The sequence below is a fragment of the Hetaerina americana genome, unplaced genomic scaffold (genome assembly GCF_022747635.1).
Source record: "Hetaerina americana unplaced genomic scaffold, ioHetAmer1.1.p SCAF_6, whole genome shotgun sequence".
Taxonomy (NCBI): domain Eukaryota; kingdom Metazoa; phylum Arthropoda; class Insecta; order Odonata; family Calopterygidae; genus Hetaerina; species Hetaerina americana.
Window position 1 is genome coordinate 91,914,147 of NW_027287205.1, and position 16,373 is coordinate 91,930,519.

A 16,373-nucleotide genomic window follows, 5' to 3' on the forward strand; every position below is an offset into this window, starting at 1 on the left:
AAAAATTAGGTGTCAGTTGCGTTACCCATCAAGACATTGCAACTGGGTTTAGCATCTATAGCTTATTCATGTTCATCATCAAAACACTCATGCAGTCCGATTGGGTGGTGCTAACGGGCAAGGGCCTCTTTATTCTGAGGAATCTACTAATTCCCAACCGATTTGTTATTTGACTTTAAGTGATTGCAATTCCTGATTTATATCACCTCTATTGATAAAGTACAGCGCCAGTTACACGCTGACTTTACTTTAAAAGAGCACTGCTTTTTTTACATGGGTGGGCAGTTTACTTGATTAAGATGTTGGTAAACAAAAAAATTGATAGATTTTTGCCCTCATTAACTTTCAACCACTGACATTGATGATCTCATGAATGGTAATCCATGTCTGCCTGGGACATACCAGGTTGACCATACTATGGTAGTCCAAAATGTGATCCATTAGGTGTTGGCCTGATACCCTCTCTTAGCCCTTAATGGACACACCTTGTTGGCACAGGTTTTGGCACTTCCGATCACAGTGCCAAGCTAATTATTATGATTATTATCTTCTCTTTTGTGGCTCATACAATGAAGGACCAAGTAAAAATTTTCTCAAGCATAAGCAGACAATGCACTATTAAAAGCAATGAAAAATATGTGGAAAGATACTTTCTTATAAAAAATGGCTAACAGTAAAAAAATTCTGATTATTTGAAGTCGAGATGCTAAAAAACTGTTGTACTGGGCAATTAAAAAGAAATACCAATGAACATACAAATGTCCAATTTTATTTTTTTTCGAATCACCTCTGCATACATATATAGTAGTTTTTTAACAAAATTTTATTGGCTGTATTATCAAAATAGCATATGCATAAGTATTTTGTATAATCAGAAGCAAGATAAGGGCTGAAACATCAACCCGGGAGAAATATTCCGTTAAAAGGCAAATTTCAACTGACAGAAAGAGTGAAGTTCTGCAAGAAAAAATTGAAATGAACTCACATGAAATGCACAGATGGCAACAGTAGATCTGCCACCTAATGCAATGACATTTTATACGTTTCTTTCTGGTATTATTTACCCAAAACACAAATAAAAGGCTAGTGGTGATTTCTTGTCAATGCCAAATATGTGCTGCACAGAGAATGGTATTTGGTAATGTTTTCAAGACATCTGCCAATGCTGATAGTTTCTTTATTATTTTGAACAGTATATTAGAAAAATATTTCTATATAATGATAATTGTATTTTATCAAGCAAATTTAATTAGTATAATAAGAATGTTTGTAGGATTTCAAAGAAATGATTTGAGGATACATATGCAAACTAGTTTCAAATTAGTAATTAAAAGTCAGTATGGGTGTAAATTTAAAGTTTTACCATATAACATCACCAATGAACTATGAAATGAAGAGTGGTAAGATGAATGCCAGGAATTATGTGTCCGTATGTTATACCAACCACACTTCAATCACAACCTGCCATAGAAGGTCGACACTGGTTTGACAATTCACTGGTTGGTTCATTCATAATTCTGTATCCCTTTAGAAGTGTGCTAACAAGAGTCCTCAATATTGAAATTAGACCCATTAAGAGATAATGGGGGTAGAATTATAATTAGAATATACTTCTACCTTCATCTTGCTCCAGATCTTCTTTACTAGCATCCCTTTTTTCTTCACCATCCACTGTTTCAGCACTTCCTTTATGACTGTCGTCCTTGAAGGGCCTGTTGTTATGACTCCCATAGGATTTGTTGCTAAAACAAATGATGAGAAAATAATTTAAAATCATGTGTTACCCGAGAAAACTAACATGTAGCGAAGGATTCACTGAATATCAGTGACATTGTTGTTCCTAACACAGCACTCATGCCTCCATCACTGCTCTTTAATGCGATTAAGGTGAAATGAGTGGCATCATTTTCAGCCTAAGATGCAAAATCATACTGTAAGTAAAGGTTCTTAATATTCTCTGGATGCCAGTGATGGCACAATTTAAAAATCATGAGATATTTTCATTAGTATTACAATTAACATAATGCATGAACCTGAAGATGACATATTTCATTTATTCACTCTTCAGATACCATACTTGGATTCCATGCAGGTATATAATTCTTCAGAAAAAGAAATGTACAGGAAAGAAATCTAATTGTACAAAACATTATAATAAGACTATGGAGACAGATACACTCTGGTAATCCATCAAAAATTCGTCAACAGTAAGATATCGAATTTTATGGTTAAAGGTTCTACTTTATGAAAATTCATGATCACCAAATAAATAGACTCAGTATTTTTTTCCCAAAAAATACTTTACTATGCCAATAATACTGGTATGGTACATTGGTAGCATCATCAGGTATCCTAATGATGCTGCCTATGTGACGAAAACCAGAAATATTATCCTAAAGCTTTTTGTAAGAAAAAAACTCAAATTTAATTATTCAGTTATTATGATATAACTAATCAGCAAGAATTTCATTGCTGTGCTCTGAAATATATGTATTCTTTAGATTCTTACATGAAATTAATTTTGAGAGGGAATAATACATTAGTATTCTCTCTGCTCAAGTGATGTTGCATAAGATCTTTGTCCTCTGGCGAGCAACATGAAAATTGTGACTACTCCTTGTACCATATGGGTAATATTACTATTATCATGAAATATAGGGGATCATTTTTTATGAAACAACAGTACAAAATATAAACACAAACAATGTAATCCTAATATGCTTAATTTCTCCATTAAAAGCCTAAAAGGGGTGTGAATAGGCATATGGAGGGTGCTGGTCATATTTCTGAGCCTTTCTTATTAATAGTTTTAATGAATGATATATATATATATATATATATATATATAATTCAATATTATGAATGGTAAAATTGGGGCATGATGACTCCATAGCTTCAAATTCAATAATTGTAGTATAATGCAAAATATGATTATTTACTTTTGTAGCTATGATGATTTGATTGCAGCAATTAGTTGTTTAATTTTATTTCTGGAATATCATAGGGATTAACATGGAGGAAAATCAACTGACATCACCTAACATATTATTTTTGACTAAAAATATGACGCGAATCATTTAAGAAACATTTTACCAAAAGCAAATAAGTTTTCTCAAATCCTATTAATGAGTTTCACCAGATTTTAAATGAAAAAAAAACATAATGCTGGAAATGGAAGGGTAAAATGCTCAACAAAGTTACCTGGTGGCATCATCGTCTGGTATCCTCTTCAGAAGATCATTTTCTATTCTGTTATCCTGATGGCTGGTTATCGAATTTCCAATAAACTTGGTGTTATTCATGGCCATCTTTCCTTTTTTGAGCTTATTTTTCAAATCTCCTTCAGAAAGAAAGATTACTTGGAGTTACTTCAATTATTTTGAAAAACAATCACAAGATATTCTAAAAAATAACTCATAATATGCTAACCCAGATTTATTTCTGTATTCATCAATCTCTATTGAGAAAATGTAAGACATTCCTCTATTCAACTATAGTTGCATTGCTCACTCATTGAAGAAGACTGACCAACTAAGTTGGCAAATAAATAAACCATTTGATCCAAAGGTAGCCATCATGCTTGATCAAATTTAATTTTTGACCCCCGGAAGATGATTTGTGCCTAGGACAGAGTCATATTTTCATCTTCCTAACAAATGCATATGAGACCTAGGATTGTAAACTCTAAAGTCTTTATGCACATATTTCAACCTGATGTAAAACAAACAGACTGAATAAAAATGGAATGAATACATCTCCTGAACCTTCAACAGAGGAATAGAGGATAGAAGATTTTGGCATTTTAGCATGATTGCTATATTACTAATGAGTTTCTGCAAGGTGTGTATGAATGTGCTGATAATACAGTAATGAACAAAAAAATGTTGCAGCAATAAATATCTACATCAATTCCATCTCAAACATGCAACTGGCATCATGATTTTCCATGAAGGAGAGAAAAAAAAGTCAAACGGGTGTTGGCTTTTTCTTCATAAGTCTCAAGCTGAGTGAATAAAATTCCTATGGGCTCACAAATTTCCATGCTCATTGGGCTTTATTTATCAATTTCTTATTATTCACAAATAAGATAAATGACCAAGGCAACTAGTATCAACTTCTCCACAAGAAAGTTGAAAGATCTGCAGGTCACCAAACAATCCACCAACCATCCAAGTCCCTTTTTCTCCCCTCCCGACCTCTTGGGAATGCATAGAGAGACCATGCATTCTCAGAAGGGTGCTCTCTCCATACCAACATACCCAAAGGAGGGCCAGTGGCATGGTTTTGGGCACTGAGTCAACTCTAAGTAGCTTCATACCAAGGTGGCATATTAATTTTCAAAAGAATATTTTGTAGTATTTGAACATTAGTACCAGTGGTGCTGTAGGATTTTATTTAGAAGAAAAAAATGACTAACTTGAAGGTGGAGCATATAGTTCACTATATTTTATACTAAATAATAGGAAACCTAATTCAGAAAGTATCTACTTAAACAACAAATTATTTTTATATATAGTTGATGATAAGGCCAAGGTAAGGCTTTATATGTAGGGGGAATATAGGGGATAGCTGATGACTTATTTATATTGAATTACGAGGGTAAGTCAACTAATTACTCGCAAACTTGGATAGAGGCAAACATAATCAAAGTAACTTCCTAAATTTAATTTCACTTTTCTACACATTCACCCTGTACATTTAAACACTCATCTAATCTGTATTTCATTATTGATAGCCGGCAGCAAAGAAGTATTTTGTTTGCTGTCGCAGTCATCAAGTAACCCCTAAGGTCTGTGGCATCATCATTTTCAAAACATCAGCCCCCCGAATGATTATTAGGGACCCGAACAAATGAAAATCACTGTGGACTAAATAGGACCTGTATGGTGGATGTTCTAAGCGTAGCCAATGAAATGTTTGTAACAGATTCAGTGCTTTTCTTGTGACTGGGTGCGACTTTATATTGACTTATTCTTGTAAATATCAAATATGGCTACATGCGGTAATGGCATTGGAATTGTGGAATTAATATGATTAATTAACTACAAATATAATATGAATATATAATATGACCTATATTTTCTCATCTTAGATTTATTTATTATGAAAATCTAACATTACATTTATCATGAATAATGTAGGTAGCTTTACTACAGAAAAGGAATAAACATCAACAATTGCATAGAAATATAAGTTAGAGGTCCAAAGTGGACCATTTCAGACCTGAGAGTTTTAGGTAAGTTTAAGTATCCACGTATGTGTATTTGATTGTAATTTATAAGCAACAATTTCTAAAAAAAATATTCATCAGGTCAAAATAAAATTATTTTAATTTTTATTGACATCAGAATAAATGATTATATCTTGATCAAAATCTACGAAGAATAAATTATACACTTTGAGCAGTCATTTCATATTGCTACCAATTTCCAAGATAAAAAAATGCATAACTTCTTAAAATGATGACTTAAAAAATTGTATTTATGAATACTATTCTTTAAACTTCCTACTTTCTCCATCTAAAACAACTAATTTACAGAAATTTTAGAATAGTATATTTTAGCCTCAAACTGAGTCATGTTCTGGGAGTGTAGATTATCAAGAAATGAAAGTCCTTATTTAAATATTTTGAAAATCTAAAAATTTTTTACCAGATTGGAACCCAGATATCCCCCGATTTCCAGACAAGTGCTCTTGGTCAATTAAGCTTCTAAGGCATCCTGCTTTCTTTGCTTGGAAATGCACAGTGTAAGAGGGCAACTCAGTAGCTTGACTGCCTTGCCTTAAAATCAAAGGGACTGGCTTTGAATCAGTCTAGGAGAATACTTGGGATGGCTTGGTGGCTTAACTGGCTCATAAGCACTCTGCCATAGCATCCAGGTTTGAATTCTGATCCAGGTGATTTTAGCACTGCAACATTTCTTGCATTTGTGCACAATGACTATTGTGATGTTACACTAATCCACGTGGATTGAGGGGTTCAAGGATGACTTGCGACAAGGCATGAGATAGGAGGGTGGGGAGAGATTATAATAACATGGGGAGCTACACACCTGGTGAATGAGAACTGCGAAAAAAATAATGCATTACAACAAAAGGGGAAATACATATAAGAACTGATGTTACCAGAAATGTCCAAAATAGTTTGTGATTTCAGCTAAGGTATATATGAAATGATATTCTTATAATCAACTATTTATGAAATATACACACAACCCAAGAATTAATATAATATGAAATGTTTTCAATATTCTCAGGGTCAGAATGGCTGTTAGTGAGATCCATTCCACTCTGCCTGTAAGTGAAGCAGCCAGTTTTTCTAATTGCTCACCATGAATGGTGAACTCCATTCCGTCTCCTATTGTGACTTCATGTTGAGTTACATCTTTAGGGCTCTTCTTGTCTGGATACATGAGACCATCAGCTCGTATCTCTTCAGTGTTCAGATCTAGATTGGTGTCACGATCATGGGCATCTAGTCACAAAGAAGTAATTTCAAACTTAAGGGCAAATTAACACAGTTTTAAATGGCCAATTCTAACATTATCTCTAGATGTATTAAAAATTAACTAATGTATTAAATCCAATCAGTTACTTTTTGTAAAATGAACAGTTATGTCTGAGCCAATATAAAATAGTTTATAAATGCAACAGATGGATCAAATTTTAATGCAACTGAAAATAATGAAATTATTACGATGAAGAAAACTAAGATAAATATTAGATAATTAAAGAATATTATTTTAGGGATTCATAAAATAGAATCCATGTAATGCAATTGATTTTAAAAGTTATCAAGCTTCTAGTGAGTGTTAATTTTCATACAATGTAGAAGTGGTTTGAAGAAAAGTAACAATGAGGTTCTTATTTAGTTAAAAGAAAATATGAAAACTTGTGCTCTCACTCTGGGCATGCAAGGCTATATGTCAAGTGTTTTGTATATTCATTCCAAAGTTAAAAAAAGTTCACATGCTAGGAATGTATCTTACTAAGCCTAGGCATTTAGTGTTTTATCATGAGTGCAAGAGGATTGTTAAGAATTTTAAAACTGTGAGCATTCACGATCCATGCTGTTTCATTTGAAAATTTTTTATTAAATGGGAGGTGCAAAGCGAGTCACACATTAGTCGCTTTACTCGTTAGCAATCCAAGAAATACAAGAAGTATGGAGAAACAAAAATTATGGGAAGTTTCTGACCTTCCAAATGGCATGACTAAACAAGTTAACTCATATTTATTGCTTAGGTAATTCATGCCATGAGCAATCCAACATCAATTCATGCCAGTGGAGGAAATGACGAGAATGGCAATTTAATTTGAAGGGGCGATTCATATTGGAAACAAATTTGAAGCTTCAAAAATTTGATAATATTGAGGTAAGTTTTTACTGAATTGGGTACACTTATCATGGTTTCTAAGAATTGATACCATAGAATATGATAACCTCATTTTTTCTACAGTGCAAACGCTATAACCATGGGTGACTTTCAAGAAAGACTTTTTATGCAGTATTAACAGTAAGACTGTCATGAAACAGAAACACATAGATCCTTAAGACTACATAATTTTTGAGACAGGAATTCACAGGAGTAAAAGGATAATCCATGAGACTCATTGATTCACAAAACTTTCCTGGTAATCAATCAAATTTTTAATGATAAGGATGAGATAATGAATCTCTTTAGCTTGAAGACATTATAGCCACATCACTATTAAACAGTGACAATCATGAAACCAGAATATTTCTTATAACGATACTTGAAGACAGATGCTAATAATGAGCAATATGTATGGATAATGCAATGGGCTATAAACATAGAGAATCAATTACTTAAGGGTATAGCAAGTTTGTATTAAAAGGGACACAGTTTATCATAGGGGAAACTTAGTTCCAATTAACTCCATTAATGGTTTGTACTAAGAATATCTTGCTAAGTTTAATGAAAGAACAACAAAAAAAACAGCAAAATATTTATCAAACTCCCATTAACAAGCAGAATACACATAAAATTGAATCCCAATTATATGGCATTATCTCTGGGAGTAATGAGTAAAGAGGTTAACTCAAATGAGGGCTAGGAAAAATGCATGTTGCAGTGATACTTACAAATATTGAATTTGTTCCTTATTGCTGCAAAATTACAATATTGTAAATTCATATTGTGGCTCAAATAATATTTTTTAAATATTTATTTACTATAAAGTATGATTTGGATATGAATTTAAGTAAACAATTTGTTGAAAGCAAAAGAAATGCCAAATTTCAAAAATATTATCCAGATGAAAATCAATGTAAATTGGATACAAAACTTTAAATAAGGCTAATTTATTAGTAACAACTTATGACATGGCCTCCATCTCAACAAAACAATTGAATATTTATCAAACTACCTTTAATGTGATTAAGATGGCCATATAACATATGAAGACACCAATATGCCCCGAGCAGTTATTTCAAAACAGACACAATAATGAAAAAGTATGGAACAAGAAGAAAGTAGAAAGGTGTAATAAGTAGCCTTTTTTAATTAACCAACATGCTACATTTCTTTAAAAAAAGTATGTGAAAAATGATAGCACAAGCATACTAAGAATAACAATAAGAACAATAAAACAAAATTTAAAAATCAAAGAGAGTAACAAAAGCACCGCAATTGAAGTTGTCAAATGAGCCAACACCCAATATGGGAATGCATTTAGGATGTGGTTTTCAAAGTTGATAAACAAGTCTTCCTCTTACTCCTTTAATAAATAGTACAATAATAAAAAATTTTTAAATAAAAAACCAAATGCAAAAGTGAATGAATATGAAGCATTTAGAGAAAAAACATTTAAAACTATAAGCTCAAACAATTCTTTAAAAATTTTCAAATTACACAAGATGTATGATACATTAATAGGAATTAAATAGACAAGCAAGCTAACGTTTGAAATGGGTAGATACAATTTTTATGCACCCTCTTAACCTCATCCTGGTTTTCTTATAGATACCAATTGCCAAAAGACTATAGTCATGTTACATGATAAAAGAATTGCTTGATGTAAAATGGGTACAATAACAGAGTACGAGAATATTTTAATGCTGTATTGTTTAGGAAGTACAGTTTGAAGAAAAATCATTATAATTGTGAGTAGGTTTCTTATGTCTTTATGAATATCATACTGTTGCCAATTCGTTAATTCAAGATTAAAATGCATATAGTTTTTTTTACAGAGTGATGACAGAGTTGTATTTTATACCATGCACACCAAAGTCAGGGTAACTACTTTTGAAGTGGTGCAGCCTCTCTCTCTCATATCAGAAATGGAACAATGGCATTTGGAGAAAGAGAAATCATGGAAGAAGTCATATTGAGTGAAAAGCAAGATAGATTTACTTTTGTGGTGAAGAAGCATGCAGTAGGATCCATTTATTAATTATTAGATGGAAGAGAGAAATGCAAAAGGGGATATGGCAGTTATGAAATTCAATGTCATGAAAAAGCACTGCTGTATACAAACCCATGAATTTTCCAAGATGAACAATTTGCTTCCTTATGCTGTATCAATGTTTTATCATTTAAATGATACTAGAAATGATCAATGTTAATGCATGGCCAGCAAATAGAGTATTGTTAAATGCTTAAAGAATATTTCTAAAGATATAAGAGCTACAATGTAAATGATATAAATATCTGGATTTAGAATGGAACATAAAAAACTGTTAAAAATTAAGAACTACATCAATTTTATCTTGTGGTCAATAAGAAATAAAGAGCTGCACAAATTAATAAAATTAATCAAAAACAATTAAGTATTCCTAGCTAATTTCCAATGTTAATCCCTCCAGGCCATTAATGCAAAGTTCAAATGCAAAAAATAGTAGAAATCATAATTATAAATTAACGTTGATAGCCCCAGTTACTTATATAGCATTATATTCTACCACTCATTCCCATTATATTTTATGCACCTCTAATTCAGACAGTCAACTCTTGATTATGTATGTTTTTTGCAATAATCATACATGCTTGCAATCTTTTGTAATAATGAAGACTAACTTGCCATTTATTTGGTGGGAACAGATTGTAATACCAATAATTTTTCTCTCACAGTTATGGTATCAAATAATGTCCACACTCTCAAAGTGAGATAAAATTCTGGGGGTCTCATCTTCACTTTTACCTAATGACTCAATAAACAATCTCCATTCTACAGCCTTACCCCCAGACTCACCCACATAACAGTTAGCATTAGGATATGATTTTAAGAGGAGCTCAGGGAATACTAAATAGTTATGATGCCGATTGATAACCTTAAATGTTTGCATGGTCATAGATGCCTTTCATCATCATTTGCATATGTATGACCTTCTAGAAACAATGCCATGATATGAGGGAGTTAATTTTTAGAACACAGTGAACTGATTGTATTGTTGACGCTTCTAGAAAATTTAAGATGATGATAGTGATTTGATGAAAACGGGGAGCTACAGATACACCAGTAGTCTTGTGAACATTAGGAAAGTGACAACCTGAATTGTGACCAACACCAACTCTAAGAAAAATTTTTAAAATATCATTTAAATTACTAGTGCCCTAGTATTCAATTACTGCTTCTTCCAAGAGATATGGCTGATGAATACCTGGCTTCACTGACTACAATGATCACGGAGGAGGCAGGCTATCTCCTGCACTCAACTGTACCAAGAAAATGGTAGACCTCCACATATGCAACTGAAAAATGGAAAGGCGCTTCTGAACTTTCAAAGCCACAGAAGCGCTTCTTGTGACTGCTTGAAATTTCATCCAATATAAGGATGTATTCAGCCACTGTCATTAGCTGCAAAACAAATAGCAAATGCCCTAAAACCCCTTTCAAACCATAATCAAGCTTTCATAAAATGATCTCACACCTTTGCGCCAACTTCAAGGGCTCTATCAAAGGAATATTTGTGGAATGGAACTTTACTAGCTAGCCACATTTATGAGGATCATCCAGGATGCCAAACATTGAATCCAAAATATAACAATTAACTCTCTTAGATAACCAAATTTTAAAACTGCTGATATATTTGGCAAAGGAAGAAAAATAAGATGACTCCTTGAATGAATGATTAACTTTGTACACATAGATAAAATATACCTTGAAATCAATAGATTATAAAAGCCTATGGTGGCTTCATATAGATTTTAAAAATTCTTAAGGTCATTTAAATGAAACAACACAATCGAGTATTTTGTATTTGTGCAAAAGCAAAGCTTTCAATAGTTCATATATACTTTTGTGAAGAAATTTCAAGCAAATATTCACAAATTGAAAAATGATGCAACAATCAGTTATTTCAAGTAATTTTTTATGATTAAAATTTACATCTTGACTATGATATTCCTTGAGTCCATTAACATTGATGAAGAATCAAAACTTACATGCAAAGGTACCTAACAATGCAAAAATTAACTTGTGAAGAATAGTAAAACTTTTAAGAAGTATTTTATTTGATGAAATCAACAGAACAGTCCACCATTCATTTCATTTATATTCATAAGTAATTTCCATTCCGTAAAGTGGTACGTATACTTAAAAATTTCATATGAAAAAGTGCATGGTCCAAAAGAGTATATCCAACAGTGAAATACTCAATAAAAATTAGATTCAAAACATAAATAAGCTGAAATGATTCTTTAGTGCTGAAAAATAAGGTATGTATAACTTAAAAATAAAAGTTTTCAATTGATGCTACTGAAATCTACATAACTAAAAGCTAAACTATTGCAACATTCAAAAAAACATGACACACAAGGACAAGCAAACTGATTGGATATAAACCTTCTTTCCAACTGGAGGAGGGTCCCTCACCTGGCGTCTGATCTGAAATCTGATTGGTTAGTTTGGCACGCATCAACTTGGCCAGATTTAATAAATTGCGCTTTATCCAGTTAATGAAGCGGCCAATTCTATCAAAAGCTTCTGCAATCTTGTTGGTATCATTGTCTGCAGCTGGTGCTGACAGATTTGAGGAACCAAAATTGCTCAAGAGCAAGGCTAAGAAGAGATTCAGCACCTGAAAGTATTCGAGACATTTGTTTAAACTACTAAAATATATAAAACATATTGCATTAAGACCTGGGTTACAATCAAAGTGATTGAACTCATTCAGAGGCAAGACCAAACAACCAATGATCATGTAAATATAGAGTAATAGGATGAGGGTAAAAATGAAACTTTACACTTCCACAATAAAGATTTAATATTTCACAACCACAGTTTCGATGCTGCGCATCATCATCAGGAAAAAAACATCAACATTTTTTTCAAATTATATAGTCTATATATAGGACTATACAATAAAACTATATATAGGACTATATAAGTTGAAAAAATGTTGATGTTTTTTACCTGATATTAATCTTTATTGCGGAAGTGTAAATTTTACCCTCATCATGAAGTAATTCCACTAAGTTAAACCTGAAACTGTTTTTTTTTAGAGTACTATGTATTTTCACCATTTTCCATCCCAATATTTAAACAATTAATATTTCTTAAATTTGAAAATTTAAAAATATCAATTCAGAATTCCCCTCAATTTTATTAAATTACAGATTCACTCAATAAAAAGTGAAATAATTAAACTTTACCAGCCTTTTCGGCATTCATGAATCTTAACCAGTCAAGTGATACCACACTAAGGGATACAGTGAAAAATTGAGGTAGTTATAGATCCAAATCTTTATGACTTGTCAGTCATTGCCATAAGATCACATAGACAAGTTATTGATGGTCAGTGATAGCTAAAGAATTCTATTGTTGGGCATTGACAGTCCAATTTACACAATCTTCTTTCCATTTGGCCAACACTAGAAGTCCATTTTAAAAATGTGTCAATAGTTATTTTAATCAATTATTATAGATACACTTTAAGTTATCATAAATAACCATTTTGTCATAGAGATAAATGCATAACTGAGAGATACTTCAATGCAGATAGGTAGCAAATGTGCATGTGAATTTTGAATGGCACACATGAAATAATATTTGATTCACTGCCATTGTCTATGTGCGGACAAGGCATTCCATATACAGTGGAGTACAATGATCCATTTTTGAGAAAATATTAACAATAATAATAACTCAATCTTGTAATTAATTTAGAAGGTAATACGTACAAGACATAATTGAATAAAATTTCATTTTTAATAAGATTTTCAAAGCAATACGGTCTTGAATTTTATAAATTTGACCACTTATGGTCAATATAAACCCAAATTGTTATGCATCCTAGACATGATTATAACTGGGAATAATTGCATTGGTAGAAATATTAACTGTACAAAGGTAAATAGATAAAATGGTCAACTTCCCCAGTCAATTATTGAAATAATACAGGTATTGCAATGTTCATTAATATATAGCAGTGAAATATTAGCATGAGATCTTTGTCTGAGCAGTTTATACTTGAGCTGACAACTCTCTTGGTTCAATAAGATCGACACTTAAAATATAACCCATTGACTCAAGCATGAAACATGAGAGTTTTCAAATATGGCATCAATACCGAATCAATACGATGGCAGAGATTCATGAAATTTGACACCTTAATAGATAGCCATGCAGCTAACTCTGTAGTGAGCCAACTAGAAACTTGTCTAACTCTTCCACCATAAACAAAGAATGATTTAGATACATTCATGCCACTGGATGATGAGCAATACTCATGTACCTCCTATTTGAATTCTAAATTCCCCTGATTTGTTACACAAAAAAATGAGCATATGTCAAACAACAGGCATCAAGTAAATCACTACTGTGCCACACAGTATAAATACATGATATACTATTTATCAGAATGTAATTTTGGACAGTACAACAATATTGTGCCATTAAAACTCTCATCAAATTAGTCATAAACATAGAAACACCATATACCAAATAAACCCATCATACTCACAACTAAGTTGCCTATAACAACAGTGGCCAAGAAAAATGGGATGCATGACCAATCCCCAACAAGCATACAATCCCACATGGACTCGATCCATTCACCACAAAGCACGCGGAACACAATCATGAATGAATGCATGAAATCAGTAAAATTCCAACGTGGCAAATCCCCATCGGGGAATCTGTCGACATTGTCTGAAATGGAAGTAAAATTATGCATTGGCAAGTTAGGTATAATTAAGGGCAAAATTCAAGACCCTGAGAGAGAATTCAGGAGTGCACTTAAAAAATGGTCTTCTCCTCACCTGTATAATTCTTTCCAAACAACTGCATTCCCATCACAGCAAAGATGAATATGATAATACAAAGTACAAAGGTTAAATTACCTAAAGCACCTACAGTTCTGCCCATGATGGAAATTAAAAGATTGAGGGTAGGCCATGATTTGGCTAGTTTAAAAACTCGAAGCTGAGGAGAAAATGAAAATATTCTAATAGAATTATTCACTCAATATACGCATGTACTCACGTTGGACAGAGATGAAAATACATACCAATCTAAATGATCTCAACACTGAAAGACCTTGGACACCTTCCAACCCCAATTCCAACAATGATAGAGCAACAATTATAAAATCAAATATATTCCATCCTTCTTGGAAATAGTACTTTGGACTCATTGCTATCAGCTTCATTGTTGCTTCAATAGCGAATGTTGCAGTGAAGAACTGTAATTGTAACATAAACAAGTGAATGACAGTTTTACTCTTGTACGCACATAGATTGATAAGAAAAAATAATAACTGAAGAATTATACTAACAATTCTACTAAACATGACCAACTATAACACACCCATCTTAAGTAGTTATATATTTGGCTGCCCCTTAAAAATTATTCAAAACACTTTGAACTTTCTCATTTTAGAGGTCTTTATGAAAATAACAATGTAGCGAGGACAAATGGATATTGATAATTGATCATGTTACTGTATGACAATCATCTGTAAATATGGCTAATGTTTTTCAATGATAATTAGCATAAAAAATAATGATTTTTATCAAATTAATATGTGGAAATCTGGCTCTATGGGCATAATTTTAATTCATGCTTTTCTGTTCTTAAAAGAGAAAGATGATTGAAAAGCTTACACACATTTGTATTGAAGAGTTTGTAATGAAATACCATTTATTGTTTATAAACACTGGTGCATAAATCCTGATAATTATTTTCTAGCCTGTATTCAGTAATGTTATAAGAAATGATGTGGTTAAGTATACCTCTGCTGAGTTTAGGCATAATAGCAACAGTTGTAAAGCTAAGATCTAAGACAAGCCCTTTTGCCTTGAATGAGTAACATCATAAAATGACAAAGCATAAAAAATGTTAATGCTTAGCCTTTGATATAATGAACTATGAGGTGAGGATAATATATTTATCAGTGTGCATGTTCATTTTTCAAATATGTATGGCAAGAGGTGGCAATTGCAGATTAAGATATCTTCCTAACAAGTTTATAATCAAGCGATTGCTTAATCAAAATCAGTGGAAGAATTTTAGTGAAGAGATAAGAGGAATGAAGGTATTCTGAAAAATATAATTTGACACATTGGAAGAAATCCCAATAAATGAAGTGGCTGGTAAGAGAGCCATGCAATGCCTGCTTTTATGGCCTGACAACTATTGAGGTTTATAGTCATTTATGTGATGAATTCTTAACTATCTCTGTTACATGTGTGTGAATGCTCAACTATACTTTCACTGTGCTGCTGTAATGCTGCAATCCAAACCTTGCCTCTGTTATGTGGAGCCACTCCTTCCTATTTACCTCCATTCAATCTCCTCTTGTTGCCCTCTTACCAGGAGGTCATCATCATGTATTTCAATGCCTGCATTGCAGTTGAGGAAAAGAAGGCAAAAGGAAAAACTAGCTCCCCTCTTTACCCACTTAAAATATTTTGTGAGGGCTGAGGTGGCTGAGAGAAAGGGAATGAAGGAGAAAAGGGTACAAAAGTTTGATCCGTGGATCGTAGTAAAGTTGAAGCTTTGAGGATATGACCTTGCTGCAGACACACATCTCAGGGATGGACTGTGCAGCAGGCTTGCCTGCCACACATAGCGATGAGTCAGCTTTATTACCTATTTTCCACAAAAACTTGGTTTTGATACCAGGATAACATTTTTGTGTGATTGCAAGATCCAATGTTTCCTCAGAGAGAGTTTTAAATTCTCTTGAGGAGCCACATTCAATGGACAAAATTCACATAAACATATGTTGCTAACAAACTTCAAAATCTACACTCATGATAGTACAAATTTGTCTGAGATTTTTATTGAGAATTCTGCACATGCATTCCTTTATGGTTATTTCATATGCATTTGTTATATTACTAGAAAAACATACTCTGGTGTAATTGAATTTTTGTTTATTTTTCCAAGTTCTATAGAAAAGGAAG

At 32.5% G+C, this 16,373-nt stretch overlaps 1 protein-coding gene across 1 annotated transcript in view; it reads right to left on the reverse strand.

The window, feature by feature from the left end:
• The window catches only part of para (sodium voltage-gated channel paralytic), a 115,003-nt gene that overhangs the window by 19,940 nt on the left and 78,690 nt on the right, over positions 1 to 16,373 (reverse strand). The window contains exons 16-22 of the mRNA XM_071594272.1: positions 14,474 to 14,647; positions 14,226 to 14,388; positions 13,928 to 14,115; positions 11,839 to 12,043; positions 6,332 to 6,475; positions 3,202 to 3,340; positions 1,618 to 1,742 (exon numbers count right to left, since the gene is read on the reverse strand). Coding sequence (XP_071450373.1) covers positions 1,618 to 1,742; positions 3,202 to 3,340; positions 6,332 to 6,475; positions 11,839 to 12,043; positions 13,928 to 14,115; positions 14,226 to 14,388; positions 14,474 to 14,647 — 1,138 coding nt within the window. The remainder of the gene's footprint in view (positions 1 to 1,617; positions 1,743 to 3,201; positions 3,341 to 6,331; positions 6,476 to 11,838; positions 12,044 to 13,927; positions 14,116 to 14,225; positions 14,389 to 14,473; positions 14,648 to 16,373) is intronic.